The sequence below is a fragment of the Pituophis catenifer genome, unplaced genomic scaffold, assembly GCF_029215685.1.
Source record: "Pituophis catenifer annectens isolate HBS135680 unplaced genomic scaffold, rPitCat1.0.hap2 SCAF_3, whole genome shotgun sequence".
Classification (NCBI taxonomy): domain Eukaryota; kingdom Metazoa; phylum Chordata; class Lepidosauria; order Squamata; family Colubridae; genus Pituophis; species Pituophis catenifer.
The window spans coordinates 75850488-75875277 of NW_027256883.1; the positions used below are offsets into that span (position 1 = coordinate 75850488).

The following is a 24790-nucleotide window of genomic DNA, read 5'->3' on the forward strand; positions in this document are numbered from 1 at the left end:
CTGTGAAGCTTCAGAGAATTATTGTACCACAATTATAACATGGAAATATAATAACTGACTAAGCAAATTAGCTGCGCAACTGCATAATTTTCCAAGAAATGAACCTTCCAATGAAAAGAAATCATAGGATATATGAAGGCCAGCTGTTTTTGGTTTTGGAAATAGGAATTAAAAATGTTTGCAAAAAGTATTTCAAGAAGCTGTTTATTACAGCTTTGCATAGAACATATTATATCTTTTGCTATAAGTCTTACTAAAATTATTGAAAAAAAAATTCTGGAATGCATATTTTGCCTGGGAAATGTTTAGAGCTTCTTCAAGTTAATTGGAGTTTTTGATTTATTTTTAAATAGCTGATCTCTATAAGATATCAAAACTAATTCTGAAATTTTATTCAGTTCAAGAAATGGTTTCTCAATCAGCATGAAAAACAATAAATTCTAAAGCCCTTTTAGTTTCATAAAACTAATCTCATGTTAGTTTAGAACAGAGGTGGCAAACTCAAGACCTGGGGGCTAGATCCGGCCCGCAGGGTACTTAGATTTGGCCCGCAGTGCTGCCCTGGAAACAGCGAAGGACTGGCCTACAGTGCCTCTGCCAGTGAAAATGGAGTTTGGGAGGGGCGTGGACAACCCTTGCGAGCTATGTTTTTGCTGGCAGAGGGTTGCAGGAGGCCATCGCAGCTGAAAACGGAGCTTGGGAGCCCGTTTTTGCTCAGGCCACCACAGGTGCCCCCAACACGAGTGACGTCAAGCTGGCCACTCCCACCCTGACGCCTACTCCAACCCCCTGAGGTCAAACAAAACCCCGATGTAGCCCTCAATGAAATCAAATTTGTCACTCCTGGTTTAGAACTTGACCTTAAAAGCCTGTTCGTATACATGTCATTAAGTAGCATCTACGATGTTACTGTTTCTGCTAAAATTAATTATTTAGGTATGGATAACTAATATAAGTAAACTGTGAATACTATTTCTCCCAATTCTATATTTTAAATTAACGCTATAGTACGAAAATTGGAATGAGCTAAATAAGTAATACTTCCTATTGATTTTGGATTGTTTCAGAAATATAACATGTAAAAATTAAAGTATAAATCTAGCCATCCATTTTTGATTTGTTTGTTTGGTTTTGTGATAATGCAGTATATGGGAAATCAGATTAACTGGTAGTAAATCTTATACAAAATAAGGAAAGGACATTCCTGGATGAAATTATTCCAATGGAGAGGAGAGGAACAGAAGCATGATCTTTATGCTAGTGCATAAATAGGAGCCTGTGTTCCTATTAAGTAGGAGAACCATTAATTCTTCTTTTGTTCTAAATTCAGAACTATTAGATTTGAAGGATACTAATAACTTGGTAATTGAAAGTTGTTAGCATTCTGTTATTGATTATTTGGCTATTTCACATGCAAAAAATCAAGATACTAATATATATTTACTAACTTTTATGAATTACGTATCAACTCAAAATTTTGATTATCTATTTCCACACATGTGCAAGGATTAAATAAGCAAAAATTAGGACTGCAGAAATATATAATATTGAAATATAACTAGGAACTGCAAAGAAGAACTAAAGCAGCATTCTGGTAAGCTGATTGGCAACAGCCAGAAATTGGTAACTGATCCTGACAATTTAATGTAGCCCATATAATATCATCTACTGTAACTTAAACAGATGTATTATTTCATACAATATATATGCAGCATATATAGTCAAAAATTGAATCCCACAATAAAGCATTAACTATTGGAAAATGTAGTTAGTGACTGTAACCTGAAGGATCAGTACACATTTCTTGACTTAGTTACCTTTTCATAAAGCTCACAAAGTTAAATGCCAAAGTGCATTACTAGATATCTAGATTAACAGGTAAAGCTAAGCTGGCTCGAAAAGCAATTCTGAATTAAAATAAAGAAAACGCATATAGTACCAACTCATCTTCAGCTCAGACTTCATTGTATGATTAGAAATGCATCACTAAGAGCCAAATTCTCAGTTAAAATTACACTAAAAGCCCATGTTGATAACAGCAAACCAGACTTCGGGGTTCTGGCCTGCCAATGAGTGAGCAACATACAGATCTTGCTCTAACCACTCCCAATTATTGGTGCAAACTACTGACAGTTCAATCTAGCCATGCTGTCTGTCTGAATATGGCTGTTAATAAGAAGGGTAAACAATTAAATGCGTATCATTTTTAGAAATAACGTAACAGGCAAGTTCACTTCAATTTAAAATTTAGGTTCTACTCAAATATAACAACACTAGAACCGAGTTTAGCTAATGTAAGTAAGCAAACTTAAGGGCAAAACAGATGGACTCACAGTAACAGCCCTGCAAAGTGCCTTAAGGATCTTAAGCAAAAGGATAAATAGCAGGATACCATGCTGTTTTGCTAAAAACTTACCTGACATAGATGTGCAACCATTTTCTGAGAGTAGAGATGCATGTACAAAAGTGAGAAGATGATTGCAAGTAACAGACTTCAGTATAATAAATAATACATAATTCTAAATGAATAGAAATATTGCATGAAACTAAACAAATATTCCTATATTTCTTACCTCTCGTTTTGCAAGCAGGACATTAGGAACAATATGTGGTAAACAACGTCCAAGCATCAGCATGACACTTTTTTCACTATCAGCAATTCGAGACACCTAAATTGCAATATTTTTGGCAAAGTCATATACAGCAATTGAGTTATTCAATAAGTCTTCGATAAAAATGGTTTGAATTTCTTTCAGAAATTAGCACACAACTCAAATCTAAAATAAAATGCACACCTTAAACATATTGGGGAAAAGTAAAAGCTATCTGAATGTAATTATGTAATTGATTCAGAGAACACACTGGGATAATGAGAAAGTACCACTGTGTGAATGACTGTCCAAAGGATATTAGATTAGTATATACCTAGATTTCAAAAAATGGTACCTAGACCAACATACTCATGTGACAATTGGGTAAGGTGGTCAAATATATTATCAGCTCAAATGCATAAGCAAGTGGCAGAGGTACAATGAAAGAACAATGAAAGACTAACAATCAAAGTTGAAATAGGTTCCTTTGCTTAATTCTTATGATTCAAAAGGAATTACTATTTTACAAAAATAAATGTACCTCTGATCCCAAACGGCTCTCTGCTGACATCTGGCAAAATGACAGCAATGCTTGATGGAATGCAGGTGATAACTTCCTGAAATAATGGGATGGAAAGGAAATATAAAACATAACAAAAAGTTACTTGTACAAATCTATTTATTTCACAACTATCGTAATAATTAAAAAATAAATGTTCAGTTTAAAAGTTTAATTAAGAATTCTATATTGGAGCCTGAACAATTTTCAGAGGTATAATTTACAGGATTCACCAAGTGTGTTATATTTTATTTAATCATAAGTTATTGAATAAAGCACAGCTGACTGGAGTTGCTCAATATCTTAAACCTTAAACCATAATTTATCATTTATACAACATGCTAAGCCAAAAATGAAAAATTATGTTATGGCTTGGCAAAATATGTCTATACTTAGAGAAATATAATAAATTAATTTCTGAAATCATGTTGTAACTGAAACAGGAAGACAACTGAAAAATAATCAGCATGTCAAGATTCCTTCCATTAAGACATTACAATTCGTCATGGTTAATATAATCCTATGCATTTCTGGATTTCACTCCAAATAAATGACTGCTACATGGGTAAGAAAACATGGATAATTGATGGCCAGTATTTAAAGAGAAATTTGGAGCTAAGAATGTTCACACGGAATCCCATAACCTTAATGTACTACATCAAACCTGGTAGGGTAGCTATTTAATTAAAGGTGGAGATGATAAAACTCCTACTTCAAAAAAGAAAGAAAGAAAGAAAGAAAGAAAGAAAGAAAGGAAGGAAGGAAGGAAGGAAGGAAGGAAGGAAGGAAGGAAGGAAGGAAGAAAGAAAGAAAGAAAGAAAGAAAGAAAGAAAGAAAGAAACCTCACAAGCATTTTTGTGTGCTGATAGTATAAATTCAGAACCTGAATATAGTTGTTAAATGTTCAATACAGTATTTTATGGTAAAAACAAAGAATAGATGAATTTAACTAACCTATTAGGTTTATCAAAATGTATGGCAGCTTTATTTGATGGGGAACAAGGTAGAAATTTTTCTCTTTCTTTATAAGCAAAAGGTATTCCAATATCCTCTTTAGAAGTCCTACATTCAGATTCCATTAAAGTTATTTCTTCTTCAGTTCTCCCAAGTTTATCATCATTACTTGAACTTTTAATGTCTAAATATTTTCCATTATCATCTGGGAGCGTGGGAGGCACTTCGGCTGAAGATGACTGTACTGTGTCACATATCATTGGAATAGAAGTTTTTTGACTTCTCAAGTAGTCTATTTCACTGCAACAGAGAAAAGAAAAAGCTTCTGAAACAAAAAATTAGTATGAAATAAATCACCTTTAATGACTTATCTAGTTCATGAATGAATTTTATGAAATATTTTATTGGGACACATCTACCACAAATTTAAAAATATAGCAATATAGTGGCCCAAACTCTGTGGAACATTCTTACCACTGGAGAGGAGAACTCGGTTTTGCTGGGTGACTCTAGGCCCAAGGGGACGCTCATTGCTGGAGGTGGATGATGAGGTAAGATCTCATCCCTATACCGTCCATATCTTGGTCCTGTTTTTTTTTTTTTTTGCATAGTTTAAAAATTTTAATATGCAATGTTTTAAAAGTTAAACAGCTTTTCTATTTATATTTTATTATCTGTAAGCCACCCAGATCTGCCTTATCAGGAAGATGGGCAGCATATATATTTAATAAATAATAAAATAAGCTACCGCCATGCTGGTTTATTCATATCCAGCATCCCTGCAAAATCTATTTTCTTCATTCCTTTTGATGCATGAAAATAATTCTGACAAAGATACCTTGAGGCATATAATAGGTTTTGGTAATGAAAGCTGTTAAACTAAAATGCAGAGAAACAAGTTTTTAAAAGCAGTTTAACTCAATGCCATATTCACTTAAAGGCATAATAAACTGAGATGGATACACTGGTTCATGTACAGCAAATTGCTTATTTTGTATAATTTTTTAAAATGTCAACACATTAACATACCTTTCAAGCCTTTGTATCTGCTCCATAAGAGACCATTTTTCTGTGCTTAATGCATTAATTTGATCTTCCAATTTCTGCACCAACACACATTGCTAAATAAAAGGAATATGACCAGAAAAAAATAATTAAATTAATTAATTTAAATTGAATAAATAAATAAATTTAATTTGCCATCATTCAAAATGAATTATACCTCTATTGATTCTGATGTTCCAAATACAGGAATGTTTTCTAGGATAGGAGTAGTTGCCTCTAATTCATCCTCTTCTGGACCAACTGCTACATCTACAATATCTTTTGCAATAACTTGGTGATTTCCAAAATCACGGTACAGTTGTAGCAAGTCTGGAGGTTTTGGAATGTTCAGTCCTACATCATCCCACAGTTCAAAATCCTTTATATATGCAAAATTAAAATATTTATGAGGTTCCATAAATAAGTGTGCAAGTTATCACATCAAATGATAAAATGCAACTTCCAGAAGAAAACTTTAGTTATTGGCTTCATTCTAGCTGCCACTAATTAAACATATTCAAACCTGGTCCTGTTCATTACTTTGGGGAGTACATTCTCCAGCCTGCTACTCAAAATTGCAATGTAGTACATGGCCTGGAAAATACAGTGCACCCCTCTAACATATATAAATAGATGGTGTTTATTTACTCCTGGAAATAAGAATATTTAAGCAAATTAGGGGAAACTACAAACCCCCCAGAATTAAAAACAAATCAAGAAGGGTGAACTTTCAAAATATCATGTAAGCCACCAATAATTGCTAGATCACAATGGAGTATGAAGTGATTAAATATAGGAGAAAGAAGGTTCATCACACTTAAGGTCTACAAGTACTGACTGATTATTGGGAAGTAGGAAAAAGGGATGGCTGTCAAGAACAGTCTGTACTACTTTATTTTATGACATTTGTTTCACTAATATAAGATTCGGGAAAACTTCCTAGCTATACATCAGCTCAGGATTTTCCATCAAAAGCATCAGTGGTGTAGCTTCACAGTAGGTCATCAGCTTTTGATCATTCATACATTAAAATCAGCCTTATTGGAACAAAATTAATAATACAGAATAGATGAATCATTGGAATTTATGATTTATATCAAGAGATAAAAATTATTTCTCCTTCAGTGGTGGGCTGCTCCCGGTTCTGTCCAGTTCTTTAGAACCGGTAGTAAAAGAGGCGGGAGGCTCCGGCCACCGCCCAGACGTCCTAATTGATGATCTGCGTATGTGCAAAAGCTTCTATGCATGCACAGAAGCGTGTGTGTGCAAGTGAAGCTAGCGCACACACTCCTGTTGCGAACCAGTAGTAAAGGTAAGTAGAACCCACCTCTGTTCTCCTTGTATTAAAAAGATGGCCCTCATTATGCACACCAGATACCAGTATCCATAATAAACCAGCTGATATATCTATGGATTTTGGTGGAATTATTTCTGCATCCATTAAATGCTTTTTATGGGGACCTTTTTAATTGCAGTTATTCACAACAGAATCCTTGTTACTGATGTTTCAAAAAGAAAGAAAATTATATTCTTTTCTATCCTTTTTATGAAATTCATCTCTCCTCCCTTATGTATCCCAGACTGAAGCAGGGAGAAAGCATTAAGATGGAGTGGGCAGGAATGAACAGAGTGTATTAAAAAAAATATTCCCAACTATTTTGGGAACTTTATGATCAGCTTTTTTGTTGTTATTTATTTGTTCTAAAACAATGATGCATTCAGATTCAGACCTAACACTTCATATGTTTAGCACTTTATAAACCAGAAAGAGAACATTGCAGAAGGGTGAAAAAGAAATCTATTTTCTTCTAGTGCTCCTGGACCTGGTAATCTGGAGTTCAAAACACCAGCATTACAGTTAAGAATTAGCTTATTATTCTTTACTATGAATAAAGCAATAATCCTACTTTAATTAACTTATGTGAGAGATACACAATAAACAAAGAATTTTTTTTTGAAAATAAATTAAAAATAACTAGACCACGTTAGGAACAAAAGGGAAAAAGACCCAAGCTCAGAATGTCACAAAGGTGCCATTCCAACTTACCTGATCATCGTTCTCATCTGAAAAAGTTATTGAAGTAAGCTTGTATCCATTCTTTAACAAAAATTCATTGACTAAGAAGTTTAAAGCTCTTTTTTCAAGAGGTTTAATTGGTTCCTAGGAAAAATAAATGCATATAACATTTAAATCTTGATGTCATTAAAACATTTTCCTATTATGTTTAACAGATATTAAACGAGTTGATTACCCATTTCAAAATAAAACCTATAGGCTTGAACTTCTGCACCTAAGCATGTTATTTGGTTAGATGTGAGAATGCTGGGAACATAACATTGCTCTAAAGCAGGGGTATCAAACTCAAGGCCCGTGGGCTGGATCCAGCCTGTGGGGCCACCCTGGAAAATGTAAGGGGCTGGCCCGCTTCACATCTGCCCGGTCTACCCACATCGCTTCCAGTGGTGGGTGGCCCCCAGTTCGGACCGGTTCACAAGAATTGGTAGTAAAACCAGCGGGAGACTCCGGCCACCGACTCGGATATCATCTGGAAGCTTCTCTGCATGCACAGAAGCTTCTGCGCATGTGTGTGGCCCCGTTGCGAACCGGTAGTAAAGGTAAGTAGAACCTACCCCTGGTCGTTTCTGCCCGGTCTACCCAATGCGAAGAAGAAACAGTCAGCCACGCTTGCCTGGCCCCCCGAGGTCAACCACAGCCCTGATGTGACCCTCAATGAAATTGAGTTTGACATCCCTGCTCTACAGTAACAGCAGATGTAGCACATTGGATCACTCACCTGAATTTCAGGACTTGATTTATAATTTCTTCGTTCCTGCAAAGGAACTTCATTTTCTGAAAACAGCAATACATAAAAAATATTATTCTTCAGGCAGTAATGCACCACCTCTTTCTATTTTATCAAAATACAAAAAACTGAGGAAAAGGTTTGTGTACACCACCTGCAGCCTGAGTCAGGTTGGCTCGGAGGGCCTGAATGGTCTCTTTTGCTTTCCGTAGTTCAAACTCCAGGACTGGACAAGGATTTGGATTAAACATACACAGGCATCCAATCAAGAATAGGGAAACAAAAATGAAATATAAAAAAGCAAGGATGGGTGTAAAAATAAAATACAATTTGTATTAAAGACAGAGCATGCAATCTTTATGGAACTCATGAACGCATGCAGCAGAGTTAGACTGCAGCAAACTGGTGAAAGGTTTCCATGATTCAAACCTAATTTTAGTTAAAAAATCTAAGCTTTCTGACAAGGAGTACTACATGTTTTAAGAAATAAAATGTATCTCTTTTTGAACATCTTGAAAATTTCACATTACAAACTATTATTATATTTTAAGCTTTTAAAGTTTTTACCTTATACAAATGGAAATATGAGGCCATCTTGCTTTTAGGGAATAAGGAGAATGATTAAAACTATAGTTTTGTAAAAAAAAGAATTGAATAATCTGTAATTACAAAAATGAAATAATTCATGTTAATGCCATTTACAAAGGATGGTTTAATTCCCATTTTGTGGCATGTTATGTGACATGTCGGTTGGGTAGAGCAGCTTATCATGTCAACTGAGTTCTTAAATATCTGCAAACTTTGAAAAAAATCATTTAATATTTCTTTTCATAAAGAACATTGATTTCATGATTTAAGTTACCTGAAATTTTATGAATTGCTTTCTGCCATAGAAAAGTGATTCATAAAAGATTATCTAATCTTTGAACATTTCCTGTAATTGATCTTGGTTAAGACACCAAGGTACACTAACAGGCAATTACTAGCTACTTCTTTATAGGTATTTCTTTATCATTAGAAATATTCTACAGATTTTTTAGAACATTTTTTTCTACAAATGCTCCATTTATTGGTAATACCGATAGGTTAGTAATAGGACTATATGGAAAAAATATTCACTCAGTTTGCATTTTTCTTCTTCAAAAACAGAAGGCATAATTAGAGTACATCACAACTACTACACGAAAATAACCTGTTTGATGCACAGAATTTTAATGCAGAAATATAAAAGCATAACTGAAGATTTGATGGAAAAGTATAAAAAAAAAATCTGTGGTAGTCAGCAATGCTGATCTGCAAATATTTCTGTGCAACAAAGATGTTTTCAACATCTGGATAAGCTTATCTTTTGAAAATTTAATTTAGCTTAAAAGAATTTATGATGAGCAATATTTCTTCCTTAAAATGTAGAAATGCATGGTTACAGAACTATTGCAGATCAGAAATGCCCTGCAACAGGATGATAGAAAGGTTTTTTTTAAGAAAAATAGCAAAAAAAAAAAAAAAAAAAAACCACACCAAAAAACAAATTGTGGAGAAGCTCAGGAATTCCAAAAAGAAAACTGAAGTTCAGTAGCGAGACAAATCACTGAGAGCACAGAAATCCAGAAAACTCATATAACATATACCTGCAGTATATCAGATGGCAAAGTATTTCCATTATCTAATTATGACATCCTACTACATACAGAGCAGATTTTATAATTACGGTATGCCTATTTGTTTTATTAAAACAGTTTACTCTGCTGCATGCTTTCTCTTCAGATATCTTAATATTTTGAAACAGCTAGTTAATTCAATAACATATCCACAATGACTCATAGCTGTAACAAAACACACTGTTCATCCAGAATTAAGTAATTATATTTGGCTCAAATTAAATCAGAACAGAGTTCAACTTAATATGGAACTAAACAAATACTTAATTCTCTTATTCCCACATTCACTTTAGAAAAATGACATAATAACGCATACCTATCCTAAAATGTTTATGTAGTAATAAATGTGTTAGATTGGGATTCAGGCAGCCTTTAGAAGCATACTATAATTTACTATCCTAAGATCCTACCCAAATCCCCAGTTTCCTCTTTTGTAGATCCCACCCTGTGCCATTTTTCATAATTGTTACACAAATGCCCATAGTACATAAATATGCAAAAGACTTTCACTTGTTACTCTTTTAAGGCTACAGAATTAAACTGCATTTACTAAAAGAGACAGCTACGTAATTCAAGCAAGAATTAAATTTTCAGAGGTTCCACCTCTGTGTACTCTATATTTGCAGCAGCTATCATTTTGCAATGAACACCTGAAGGTTCACTAGCTCTGGAAATAATTGTATAATCAACACATATTTTTATTACCTAAACTTAAGAAAGGCAATGTTATGTTTGAAATGTGTCACTGTTTTTAACGTGATTTGCAAAAAATAAATTACTAAAGTTTTCCAAGATGCTTAATTTGCAATGGCTACATTCAAATATCACATTATATGCACCATCACAAAATAGTACCATATCATATGTAGAGCTGGTGGAGGGGAACAGAAAAAGAAGATAAATTCAAAAAGGGAAGTGAATGAGGAGAAACAAACAACAAAATAGAGAGAGAGAGAGAGAAAGAGAGAGAGACAGAGAAAGAAAACTGATCTATGAAAACAGATTCAGAGAAGCAAAACAAATCTAGCAAAAAACAAAAAAAAAGATAGACCTTCCCCAAAGTTAGGCTATCCACCCATATTCCATTGTTTTCTAAGCTATTATTTGCTAATCTCAGCCTGGATTTGAGATGGATGGAAAACAATGATGCTCTGACAATTCTGCTTTTAACAAAATACTCTTTTCCATATCAACATCCTGAGACCAATCTCAAGCTGAAGATTACTGTTAAATAAATGAAACAACAACGTTCTTCTCATTTCCCTTCTCATCTCTAGTTATTAGGACTGTGCAATTCCTTAAAAAAGGAAGCTTCAAAATGTGTAAGATTATGGATGGGGCATCTTTTCACAAACAATTAAAGCAGCCATTATTTTTTTCTGCTTTATATATCTGCTCTGGAAAGTGATTTTAGCCATCCTTCAACTACTGGGTGTGAATGGTGGCAGATTTGCATAAATGGAATGTTCCATCATCTTTATAACCACTAATATATTATAGGATCGAATGTATTTCCCTATGATTCCGAATCTGGTCAGTCAACACAAAAATGCAAAAAAGTAACATATTGTTTTGTTTTCTATTGTTGCATTAGAGTTGCTCATATTTGTAATAAATATGTGATTTGTATATATTTTCCACTTTTCTTAATCTTACCACAAAGAATTTAATTCATATCACTACATTTTTATGATGCTTTCTAATGAATAAGAATCTATTAGCAGAAAAATAAAGTAAATTGAAAAGTTTCATTATTTAAAAGAACTTGAGCTTCTCAGGAACACTTGTACTACCACTGATTTGTGACAAATACAGTAATGGAAAAATCATGCAAGAAAATAATTTCTATAATGAACTTTATTTTAATGTGAAGAAATGTGAAGATGTTAATAATGTAACCATCCATTCAATAACTTGTTTCTAGACAATACTCTGTAAATTAAATTTATAACATAATATTAGGCAGTGTGTGATTTACAAACATTGATACCAATAAAAATTCACCAAGAAGCATGATTTGTGCAAAGCCCACTTGGCATCTTATTGAAATTTTACTCACCAGCTACTCGCTCATCAGTCTCCCTATTTCCATCATCTGAATATCTTGCAAAATCCAAGGAATCAAGAGTGCTAATGCTTCCAGCTCGATCTAAAGAAAAAAATAAAGGGAAATATCTTTTGTTTTCAAATAGGATAAAACGACATGCAAAGGATAGTTTTCATGAGAGTTGTATATTAGTTTTGCCACAACCTACAATGAATTTCATTTTAAAAAAGTGATTTGCAAAAGGTTAAGTTTTATGACTGTCTTCACTAGAACCATGAAGTGCCCACCTTTCAACTTTAATGGCTATCAACTTTCATAGTCAGCTGGTCTAGTGGTTAAAGTACCAAACTAGAAACCAGGAGACATGAGTTCTAGTCTGGTTTTAGGCATGAAAGCCAGCTGGGTTACCTTGGGCCAGTCACTCTCTCTCTCAGCCCAATCCACCTTTCAGGTTTGTTGTTGTAAGGAGAGGAGGAGGAGGAAAGAGTATTATGTATATTTGCAACCCTGAGTTATTTATAAAAAATAATAAAGGCAGGACATAACTAAATTAACAAAAGTAAAGTTATATTTCTTATATTTATAAAAATAAACATCTGTTTTCCTTTCATTTGCCTTTTCCCACAAAAATGTTACTTTAGAGACAACTTTCTGAATGCAAACGATGCAAACATAAAACTACAGTAGTGAGAAAAAGAGTGTGAATGCACTGACAGGGGTGTCAAACTGGCAGTCCGCGGGCAGGATGCATCATGCACAGGCCACACCCACTCCAGCTCTGCGAATGGGAAAAACATTGTGAAACATCACGTGATGTGAGTTTAGCACCTGTGCTTTAGTATGAACTTTTCTGTAATTCTGAAGCACTGTGACTGATGCAAATTGTGATATGGGCTTCACTGAGTTTCTATTAATAGATTGAGAGTTTCTGGTTAAACAAACCCCACCCAAAAGTGTACTTTTATAGCTTTACAGAATACACTGGATCAACATTCACTTTTTTTGTTCCAAAAAGTAGTGGGTCCCTAGCACAATTAGCTCTTTTTAAGGGGTTGTGTGGTACCATGATTTAAAAACCACCATGTTTAGATTCACAAAGCCAAAACTAAGGAGACCATGTTTTAGATAAACATGGCTTTGTTCCTTGTTTGCCAGGCAAACTACATCCAAGACTGGCCGAGTTCTGCTTTCCTTCATAATGTGGCATAAAGCTTATTTTATAAAGTAATCCTTTCAGTAATGTAATTTATACTTTAAACATGTGATCAAAGTTTAAATGTTTTAAGAACTGAACTTTTAAAAATGTGCACTGCTCTTTTTTTGTTTCTGTTTCTATTTTTCTATTTACAGTACTTATTTATTTCTGAATATTGAGGCAATAAAACAATAAAACATGGGGCTTTTTTTTCAAAATTCACTAGTATAATGTAAAATAGGATTTGTTTGTCCCATTGTATAGGAAGGCTTTCACACTGGCAGGCTTGGATATATTTCCAGCAATGGTACTGTTGGGAAATTTTAATGGATTCCTTACCAATATTGTTCAGATCTTAAGTCAAGACCAGAGCACATATACTTATGAAATGCATATTTGTCACCTATGGAGGATAGAGCTAATCTTTCCTCTTATCAGAAACTACTCAAATCAATCTCCCAAAGTGATTGTGCATTATCTTCCAAAGTACCAGGACCAAGAGGTTTCCAGAATGGTGGGCAAATTTTGTGCCACAGAATTAATAGTCGTTACTGGATCTGACTGTGATATGTTTAGTTTCAGGTACAAGTGGTTTTTGTTTTACTAGATATTTGCACTCTTGTATTCTTTTCTCAACCTTTTGCTTTTTTGCTCAATGACCATATATTGACATAAGAAACAATAAATTTAAAAGAAATATTAAGAACCTTTAGAGTCACCATATAAACTTATAATTTACTTAACAATGTAATAACAGAGGTCACATCTTTCTGGTTATGGCCAGATATTACTTTGAAATTTTTGATCAGTTTCTTCCTGGTAGAATTGTGCTATGAGGAAATAGGTTTCACTTCATTTTTAATCCATTTTTAGTCACTCAAGGCCACTTTCTTGAGAGGACTTGTGTGACTTTTGTCAGATTAGTAATTCTATTTAAGCATTGCTGAATTTATTGTGATGCTTTAGTTAAAGATCTACTCTACCTTTCCCAACTCACCTAAATCTATGTGTTCAATCTAAGAACCTCCACTCTATCGAGGACCTATCTTGATGACGGGCTTTGGAGCCCTGAGAGGTGGCATTTGGCAAAAAGGAGGCTGTGGGGTTTTTTAGCTGTGTCCTTTGTTAAATTTTTAAGGGGTTCTGGGAGGGGGATAGTGGGTTTTATGAATGTGGGTTTGGGGGGCTAACCCATGAGGGGTTGGGCCTAGTCCGCCAGAGGGCTATGTGACTGGGGGTGCGGGGTCGGGGGTTGAGAAGGGGGCTAGTTTCCATACCAATGAGGGCTGGTCCATCGGTACTGTGTGTGGGAGGGGCAGATATGGCGGGAGCAGGGGGCCATATCATGTTAGGGGAGTGCATACTCGTTATGTTCGAGCGATTGCGCGCTCCGGCCCCCTATGCTCTTCTTGTTCCCTGGGTTGCGCAGATCCTCAGGGCCCGGCCCTTCGGTTGATGTTGTGCAACACCAGGTCCGTGGTAAATAAAGCCCCCCTCATTTGTGATCTCGTTCAGGAGGGGGGAGCGGACCTGGCGGGTATTACAGAGACCTTGTTGGGCCTGGAGGGGGGAGTCCTCCTTGTTGAAATGTGCCCATCAGGTTTCTGCGTATTCCATCAGCCAAGGTCTCAGGGGAGGGGGGGGTTGGCGATTGTTATTAAGGAAGGTCTTGGTCCGAGGGAGGCCACTGTGCCTCAGATAGCCGGATGTGAGTCCTTCCTTGTGAAATGGGACCGTGGGGGCCAGATGGGCTTGCTGGTCGCGTACCTGGCTCCCTGCCACATGGCGGCGGCCTTGCCTGAGCTGCCCAACGTGATAGCCGAGGTGGCGGTTGATACCCCCAGGTTTATGGTCATGGGGGATTTCAACCTGCCATCTATCGGTGGAACGTCTGAGGTGGCTCGGGAGTTCATGGCTTCCATGACGGCCATGGACCTGACCCAGTTAGTTCATGGCCCCACTCACATGGGGGGGACATACTCTGGACCTGGTTTTTGTCTCTGGCCAGTGGCGGAATGGTTTTGATAAAGGGGATATTGTGATCGAGCCCTTGTCATGGTCAAACCATTCTCTCCTTCGACTTGACCTTCAAACCGCTACACCTCACAGCAGGGAGGCGGAACCGATCAGGTGGTTCCGCCCCAGGTGCCTGATGGACCCTGATAGGTTCCAGACGGAGCTTGGACCATTCCCTGAGGTTCTGGCTTATGACGCAGCTGAAGACCTGGTGGCCGCCTGGGATAGGGCGGCCACTGGAGATTTGGACCACGTTGTGCCTTTGCAGCCTCTGACCCGGTGCCGATCCCAGGTGGCTCCCTTGTTTTCTGAGGAGCTGAGGGAAATGAAGTGCCAGAAAAGACGCCTAGAGCGCGGTTGGAGGGCCAGCCGGTACGAATCTGACCGAACACTGGTGAGGTCTCATATTAAGACCTACCTAGTGGCGATAAAAGCGGCAAAGTCTGACTACTTTTCCGCTCTTATCGCGTCTGCAGATAACCGCCCAGCCGCCCTGTTTAGGGTGACCCATGCCCTGCTCCATCTGGGAGCACGGGAATACCCCTTGGAGGGTAGAGCTGAGGATTTTGTACAGTATCTGCATGACAAAATTGCTCAAATTCGGGAAGGCTTGGACTCCGATGGGATAGGTTCAGACGGGGTGATGGAGGAAGGTCTTGACAGTGATATCTGGGAGAAGTTTGACCCGGTGACTCCTGAAGACATGGACAGGATTATGGGTAGACTTAGCGCGGCCACATGTTTATTGGACCCTTGTCCTTCCTGGCTGGTGCTGGCTTCCTGGGAGGTTACACGAGGCTGGCACCAGAGGATTATCAACGCTTCTTTGAGTGACGGTTGCTTTCCTGCCGCCTTGAAAGAGGCTTCAGCGAATTATCATCCAGTCTCCAACCTCCGCTTTGTGGCGAAGGTTGTTGAGAATGTGGTGGCGCGACAGTTTCCCCAGTACCTGGATGAAGCGGTCTATCTTGATCCATTCCAGTCGGGCTTCAGACCTGGGTACAGCACGGAAATGGCATTGGTCGCATTGGTTGATGATCTTTGGAAGGCTCGGGACAGGGGTTTTTCCTCTGTCCTGATCCTATTAGATTTCTCAGCGGCTTTTGATACCATCGACCATGATATCATGCTGCGCCGGTTAGAGGGGTTAGGAGTGGGAGGCACCATGCTGAAGTGGTTCTCCTCCTTTCCCTCTGATCGGTCGCAGTTTGTGTTGATAGGGGGCCAGAGGTCGACCTCAAAGCGCCTTATGTGTGGGGTGCCGCAGGGATCGGTCCTCTCGTCCCTTCTATTCAACATTTATGTGAAGCTGCTGGGTGAGATCATCCGTGGTTTCGGGGTGCAGTTCCACCAGTATGCTCATGACATCCAGCTGTACATCTCCACCCCGGACCACCCCAATGATGCCCTTGATGTGATGTCCCGGTGTCTGGAGGCCGTGCGGATCTAGATGGGGAGAAACAGGCTCAAGCTCAACCCATCCAAGACTGAGTGGCTGTGGCTTCCGGCGTCCCGATATAGTCAGTTGGTGCCATCTCTGACTATTGGGGGTGAGTCGTTGGCCCCCATGGAGCGGGCTCGCAACTTAGGTGTCCTCCTGGATGCACAGCTGTCCTTAGAAGAACATGTGACGGCCGTGGCCAGGGGGGCTTTTTATCAGGTTCGCCTGATCCGTCAGTTGCGTCCCTTTCTGGATTGGGACTCCCTACGCATGGTCACTCATGCCCTCGTCACTTCCCGCCTGGACTACTGTAATGCTCTCTACATGGGGCTCCCCTTGAAGAGCACTCGGAGGCTCCAACTGGTCCAGAATGTGGCCGCACAGGTGATTATGGGAGTGTCATGGCGCTCCCATGTAACACCTCTCCTGTGCGAGCTGCACTGGCTCCCGGTGGTCCTCCGGGTGCGATTCAAGGTATTGGTTACCACCTTTAGAGCACTCCGTGGCTTAGGACGTGGGTATCTACAAGACCGCCTGCTGCTACCAATAGCCTCCCACCGGCCAATTCGCTCCCACAGAGAGGGGCTTCTCCGGATGTCGTCAGCCAAGCAATGTCAGCTGGCGACCCCCAGGGGAAGAACCTTCTCTGTGGGTGCTCCTGCCCTCTGGAATGAACTGCCCCCCGAGATGTGGAGGATTCCCGATTTACACACCTTCCGCCAGGCCTCAAGACGCTTTTATTTCAACAAGCCAGGCTGGCCTAATTTTTTAAATTTTTTAATCGTCAATTCTTAATTTTATATGTTTAAAATGGGTAGTTTTTATTTTAATTAGATATGGGCCAAACTATTTAATATTTTTTAAATTGTTTTTTAAATTTTATATCTGTGTGTTTTATTCTGGCTGTACACTGCCCTGAGTCCCTTTGGGAGAAGGGCGGTATATAAATTAAATTAATAAAAATAAATAAAATAAATAAATAACCATATTGTATTGAACGTTTTTCTCAAATACACATATTTACATGTCAATGTGTGAAACAGTTTCTTTTCACATACGTTTAGACTTTTAAACGTAATAAAACTATATGTCAACTCATCCATGGGGCAGTCAGAAACATCCTACAATTGAAATTTCAGACCTGCATCTCTGCCAGGACTAGAAAACAACAAGGAGTAAACCATCCATCTTCATTGCTAGTGGGGGAAAAAAAACAAGAGGGCGTTTCAAAGGTGAGCCAAAGGAGACAAAGAATGGTATTTTGGAGGACTCTAATTTCTACAAGTACTAATCAGCTTGTAGAACAAAAATATGGATTTAAAGAGACAGCCCAACCAAATTCTAAATTCCCTTTCACACTAAGAGTGGATTCAGGGCTGCATGCCAAAGCCACCTCTTTGAAGAAGTCATAAAATTAAACTATGACATCATTGGTCTCAGCAAAACAAGAGCATTAATCCATATTATCCAAATGGGATAATAATAGCCCTAGGCAAAACCCCACATAATGGTGGAGTTGGCATCATTGTTGCCAACCAACAAGTACAAAACATTCAGTCAGTACAAATAGTTGCAAATGTCTTACAACCCTCAAATTAAAAATAAAAGGCAGAATGACCAACTGCTCATCATCCCATGTTATGTTCCCTACAGTAATTTGGACAAAGATCAAACCAATGCTTTTATGAAGAACTTAAACAACAACTAGCTCAACTGGCCTACAAAAAGTTCATCAAAGGATATCCACATGCTTAAGTAGGCTCATGTGGAGTGGGTGAAAACTATGGGCCTTTTCTCAAAAGAGAAGTAAAATGAGTATGATGAACAATTAGCAATCTTAATTATAAAGAAACAGATGATAAACACCTTCAATACTTTGAGAAATTAGCAGGGAAATACTGGACCTGACACTCCCCTAACTTGGAAAGGAAAGCAGAGATCAACTACATACTATGCAAAGATGCCAATTTTATCCCAAGTGTTAAAGTACAGCACTAACTCAATATTGGCAGTACATATAAACCAATTTAAATGCCTAACCTGAACATCCCTTCTCAATGGCAATTCTTAAGAAATATGACAGTAGGTACAATTCTACTTGAGAAACAAATTCTACAATAAAATTGGTATAATAACGCGACACTATAAACAATTTATTTTTTAAAAAATGGTAGCAGCCACAAAAATTCAGAAAAATAACTGGAAGAACTTCTTTCCAGCAATAAAATTAGACAGCAATTAAGAAGAACTCAAGGGAGAAAATAAATTTGATATGATTGTACTGTGTGAGCAGAACTGCAAGTTAAAGCAAAAATCAAAAGACTATGAAAATTACCCAATACAACAACTTGTAAAAACAACAGAAAAGCAATATCAAAAGGGCTGGGGAAAAATGCAACCAATGAGTTTTGAAGGAGTCAAGAAGGATAATCACATCTGATTGACAAAAAACTGAAGCTGAAAATTAGCATTTTTATACTGATCTTTTTGCTTCAAAAATAGCCAACATAGAGCACCATTACTCAGATTATATCTAATGGCATCAAAAATTAATTAGATGTGATTCTCCTTGCAATTTGACAGTTTAAAACCAGGAAGAATGGTCAATGGTTGAATATCCTTTGATAAAGCAAATTCTACAACAGATGGGAAACGTCAAAGCAAAATCAGATCCTTTAGCTAATGATGAACTACTGCTGTGAAGAGCAGAACTCTAAAATAAACAGAAACAGAGAAGTTTCTACTAATGCAGTGCGTAATCAAGAGGCAAGTACTACAGAAATCTAACTCAAGAGACCAAATCTGGAATGCAGAAACTTATGGTGATTTAAAGACATCATCAAAGTAGTTCTTTTTAGATTTGATGGATAAAGAGCTTATGTACAAAGATGGATAGACACAATGGAAGAATGAATAGTAAAGGTGATAGAGTTGGCAGAGATGACAAAACTGACTGTTTTAATTTAAGAGAAGAATCTATCTAGTTTTGTTTCTGTTTGGAAACCGCTTCTGGATTTTGTGCTCAAAACTGAAAAAAAGGAAACTTTGATTTAAGGTACTGGTGATTAGATTGGTTTTGTTGTTAATAGAAGTGGTCTGAAATAGACAGAAATGTAAAGCAAAAGGTTGAGCACTTAAAGTCAGAAATCACTACTTTTTTCTTCTTCCTTTTTTTACACCCCTTTACTTTCTTCTTTATCTTTCCTCATTTTTGTTTCTATTTGTATTTTATCTCAAATCAAACTTTATAAAAAAATAAAAAACCAAGATGTCATCAAAGTAGCCCAAAAGCTATCAATGAGCAGAACATGTATGCATGCACAGCAACATGGACCTGGACAACAAACAGGTAACTTTATAACTTTGGCCGTAAGACTGACCTCCTATGAGATGGAGAGACAAAATACAGAAAAATCTTGATCCCAGTTGAAACACTATAGCATTGCATTGCATGCAGTACAAACAAATTTTGGTATCATCACTTTGGGCAATGAACCTATTCAATGAATATGACCCCCAAACTATGTACAAAAATCTGTTCTAGAAATTACACAAATGGATTGAAAAAGAAAAACTAATTGCTGTACAACAGATAGGATTTGAGAAGGGAGATCAACTGTAGAATCCCCAACATATATATAATTAAAAATAAAGCAGCATCCCACTTAAGTGGCAGTTTCTGATTTTAAAGCTTTGATTTAATCCATAGGCCAAAACTCTAAAAGACTCTGCAATGGACTATTGTCTATTATCATTTATTAACAGTTCCTATCATGATAACGTTTCTTTCAGAGTAAGATATCGAATTAGTGGGTAGTTCTTCTACCTCTATTCCAAACTCAATAACGGTAAAATGGATACATTTTATATGGGAGTGCAGTATTTTGAATTAAGAGTCAAAAAGGTGTGTTGCCGAACAAATAAGTGCTGACCTAGCCTTTGTTATAATGTCACAAGATCCTAGGTAAAGTGTATTTAGGGTTTAGAAATTGCAAGTAACAAGTATGTGTACATTGATGTGTGACCCAAAATACTTTTTAAACCTTTTAACATGAACTGCTGCTAGCATTTTTGCCCCTCTGTTATTAATCTTTATATTAACTGTGTACTCAAACAACTTGCCAGTTCAAACTTCTACACAATAGCAAACTTAGTAGACACGTATGATGTGTGAATATGTTACATGCTACATGTTAAATATAGTTCAGGGGGGAGTTCTCTAGTCTAGGCAATCGCCCATTGGAACATTTTATTTAAGATAATAAATCAAAACATCGGATTGTGTAAACATTGTTACTGAATGAATTTACAGCTTCTAAAATTGGGAGATTACTTCCATTTTACTAGGTTCCATATGAAGCATGCTAAATTCATAGCTCAAAATATCCAGCATACTATCAATGTAATTCTGGAAAGATTTTCTCTCACCCTTTTTTATTTTATTTTAGGTTTTATTTTATTCTAGTGGTCTTAACACTTTCTGAGGTGACCTCGGGTATACATTCTATAAGGAGCTCAACTTGGATAATATCCCAACTTTTACTGTTAGGAATTAATTCAATCAAAATTCTGAAGGATGACATTTCAGATTATACTGTTTTTCTCTTCTGTGTGTACAGAGAATAAAAGTGTTACAGGCTGCTATATTCCTAAGAATGAACACACAAATATTCTACTAGTCCTCCACTTCAGATGGCAGTTGCAATATTTTTATTTTTTCCCCGAATAGAAAGAATACAGTACTCTATTAACTGCTAGTCTTGTACTACGACAATTATTTACCTCTATCATCACAAGATGAATAACATTTTGTCAGCTGGGTTAGTTATTGCTCATTAGAGGCTGATTTACTGATGTGACTTATGATAAGTGACTTGGAAAAAAATCTGCAAGCTTAAATGTTTGTGTAAAGGTTAATGTATAAGGAAAGATGAATTCCTTAATGATCAAACACTTGGACAGAATTTTGCAGACTCTTCTACTTTAAACTCTCCCTTCTTTCTGGTTACATAATACAGAACTATTATTCAAAAGAATTCCAGTGGCATGCTTTCCCTCGCGTTGCAGTACAGATGCAAGGTGTTATAAAATTAAAAACTAGTTGTAGATGTAGTTGATGATAACTACCTGTTTCCCCGAAATAGGACCCTATCTTATATTTTTTTGAACTAAGTGTTTGGCCTTATTGCCATGTGCTCAAAAGCCCGATTGGGCGTATTATCAGGGGATGTCTTATTTTGGGGGAAACAGGGTATGTAGTAACAACCACAATGTAGCTCAACAACAATGAGCCTTATATGGGTGTGACAGTCGTATAGTTTTCTAAAATCACTCTTGAAATACTAGCTTGTAATGTGTTTAAATAAAGACCTGTCTTTAAATTATACAATCTTAAGAAATGGCCTCTAATATCAGCCTTTTTATGGTTCTTTGAGAGTAAGAATTAAAGAATACAGAAAAGTAGTTAATTTTTAATTATCTATTAATTACATTTTAGTTGTGCTAACTTAACATTAAACCCTTGATGACTTTGTCTCTGACATTATTTCAAGATTAAAGTTGTTTAAGTGCTAATATGTTTACAGTTTTGCCTAATCACAGTTTTGAAGTACTATTTCATTGACAAGCAAATTACATAGAATAACTGCTCCAGCTCTTGGAGTAATTACATCAAGTCCTCTGGTTTCTATTTCATTTGTTTTATGAGCTGCAATCATTTCCTCATTTACAGAGAAAGGAAAATATGAAGCATGTATAATGAATATAAATATACTCTATTTTATTAAGAAGATATTTTTTTTTTTTGTTCAAAGGAGAAAGTTTTGGGGTTTTCCACTCTGGAATAACTTTTCTGAATCCTTCAGTCGTAATTAGTGGTGAACCATTAACAATATTAGTTACTTATGACCAATAGCTAAAACAATTTACACAATAACAGTGAATAGAACAAGAGGGAAACAACAAAATGAGAAACAACGAATAGGGTATATAAACATAACATTCTGGTTCTCCAAATTAGCCAACATAGTTTAGTCCATGTAGTTAAATCTATGGAGTAGTTAATATGTTATGTAAACTCAATCATGTTAATTTAATGAACCATTGTTCAGTTAAGCACAAGCTTTTACAGCAGGAGAAACAAGAAAATTTGGCCAATTTTTCTAATCTTCTTTTCTTCATCTTTCTTGTTATTTTATTTCTTAATAGTCCTAGCAAATAACATTACAATACATAGGTTAAAAAAATGTTACGAATGTAATTTTAGCTAAAAACTAGAGATAACATTTGTCAGAAGGCTTTTATCAAATTTTACTAAAAATCTGATGGACAAGCAAGGGAGTATGGGTGAGCCTACATATAAACTTCTGCTGTTGTCGATGTCCATGTGAAAGCAAAGATATCTAGTGAAGGATAGTTCTGCCAGGCTAAACAACAATGAAAGATCAGCAAGAAATTCTAGTGTCTTCTACTCCAAGGATATGTTCTATATACAGATGCCTAACCAAGGCAGAGAGCTGCAGGATTCTCTGGTGATATGCTAATAGTCAACTTATGACCATAACTGAGCCCAAAATTTCAATTACGAAGTAAGACATTTGTTAAGTGAGTTTTGCCTCATTTTACAACCTTTCTTGCCACAGTTGTTAAGTGAATCACTGCAGTTGTTAGTCATATAGTTGTTAAATGAATTTGCCTCCCCACTGACTTTGCTTGTCAGAAGGTCACAAAAGGTAATCACATGACCCCAGGACACTGCAACCATCATAAATATGAGTCAGTTGCAAAGTGTCTGAATTTTAATCATGTGAACATGGGGATGCTGCAATGGTAGCAAGTGTGAAAAATGATAAGTCACTTTTTTGAGAGCTGCTGGAATTTTGAACAGTCATTAAACGAACTGTAGTAAGTCAAGGATTACCTGTATTACAACCTACAAAACAAACTGAATAGCCTGATGACATCCCTAATTTACACTAATCAGTATTTACAATAATAGCAAGTACTTAGGAATAAAATCTTATCAATCACTAATCTCAATATTAAGCTAACAAAAAGCTTACAAAACTGTAAAATCAAACTAAGAAACTACCACATTACCACAGTCAGCCATCTCATAAGTTCTGTCACATGATTGCTTCACAAAATAATTGATAATTGCATGCTAGTAAAAAAATAAATGGTATCAAATCTCACATCTTCAGATGCTTAAAAAAGCACAAAAGAAATAAATACCATGTAAGTTCAACATATACTATATGATCTCTACCCCTGCCTTAAGGAAAATATATTTTCCTAATATAATACTAAATTAGGTTCATTATTCTTATATACAGTAATTCTTTATTCTTATACAGTACCAGCTGTACTGGCAAATAAATATTCATATGAGCAGTTTTAGTAAGCAGTATATTTAAAGCCTATGTTTTTGCTAATTAGATATTACATTGTAGTTTTTCAATTCACAGAAGGAGGTGAATTAGTTGGTCCTACATTGCCTGTACAAATAGTCACATGTATAGTATTGTACCTTATGTGATCCCAGTACCTTATCAGTATCAGATATTGATACTAAACTGATTTAGTTTGCTAAATAAATCACAACATACAGTAATCCACATATTATTGGCTTAGAAAAAATGTGTAAATCAAAAATAAACAAATAACATTATGGTTTGATGTTATTTGCAAACACTAAAAAACTCCTTATTTTTATTAATATAAGTGACTGAAATAAAGAACTAAAATTACTCTTCATAATAACAGACATTTTGCAAAAATTCTAGCATTGGTGTAATCTGGCTGCTGCAGATGTTTGTTTGCATGCAGATGTGTTATTTATGGAAGCTTCTCAATAGAATCACAAAATGGACGTTGGTCTTACCTGATACGTCCCTTCTCAGCATGTAGAAAGCGTCAGTCAGGCTGGGATACGCCTCGTCTAGCGTATGACCGAGTCTTGCAAATTTAAAGCTCCGCCCTTCCGGATGCCCCAGTTCTTCGTCGAGGGCGAAGTGTAGACTCGTGAGACGTGTCTCCCTGTAACGAGAAAGAATTAGCATACAACCCCCCCCAACCTCCCACCGGACCGGAGAGAGAGGGGCGGGGCTGACTGACGCTTTCTACATGCTGAGAAGGGACGTATCAGGTAAGACCAACGTCCATTCTCCAGCTAACCAGAAAGCGTCAGTCAGGCTGGGGACATACCAAAGCCTGATGTACCCGGGCGGGCGAGACGGCTCCGGTGGTTCTCAGGAGAGGTGTACGGCCTGAAGTACTCGTCTGCCAAAAGCAGCATCGGACGAGGCAAACGAGTCCACTCTATAGTGCCTGATGAAAGGACTGATAGACGTCCAGGTGGCTGCCCGACAGATGTCCTCCAGAGATGCCTGAGTCGACCAGGCAGCCGATGTTGCAGCGCTCCTGGTAGAATGAGCCGTGATTCTGTGAGGAGGAGGTAAGTCCGAATGGCGGTAGGCCAAG

General features: G+C 37.0%; 1 protein-coding gene across 2 annotated transcripts in view; it reads right to left on the reverse strand.

Moving 5' to 3' along the window:
* RELCH (RAB11 binding and LisH domain, coiled-coil and HEAT repeat containing) overlaps nt 1–24790 on the reverse strand; it is a 71649-nt gene that overhangs the window by 39365 nt on the left and 7494 nt on the right. For both annotated transcript variants that reach the window (XM_070940761.1, XM_070940759.1), the window contains exons 2-10: nt 11670–11759; nt 8107–8178; nt 7944–7999; nt 7196–7309; nt 5327–5527; nt 5134–5225; nt 4105–4404; nt 3133–3208; nt 2574–2669 (exon numbers count right to left, since the gene is read on the reverse strand). In XM_070940761.1, coding sequence (XP_070796862.1) covers nt 2574–2669; nt 3133–3208; nt 4105–4404; nt 5134–5225; nt 5327–5527; nt 7196–7309; nt 7944–7999; nt 8107–8178; nt 11670–11759 — 1097 coding nt within the window. The remainder of the gene's footprint in view (nt 1–2573; nt 2670–3132; nt 3209–4104; nt 4405–5133; nt 5226–5326; nt 5528–7195; nt 7310–7943; nt 8000–8106; nt 8179–11669; nt 11760–24790) is intronic.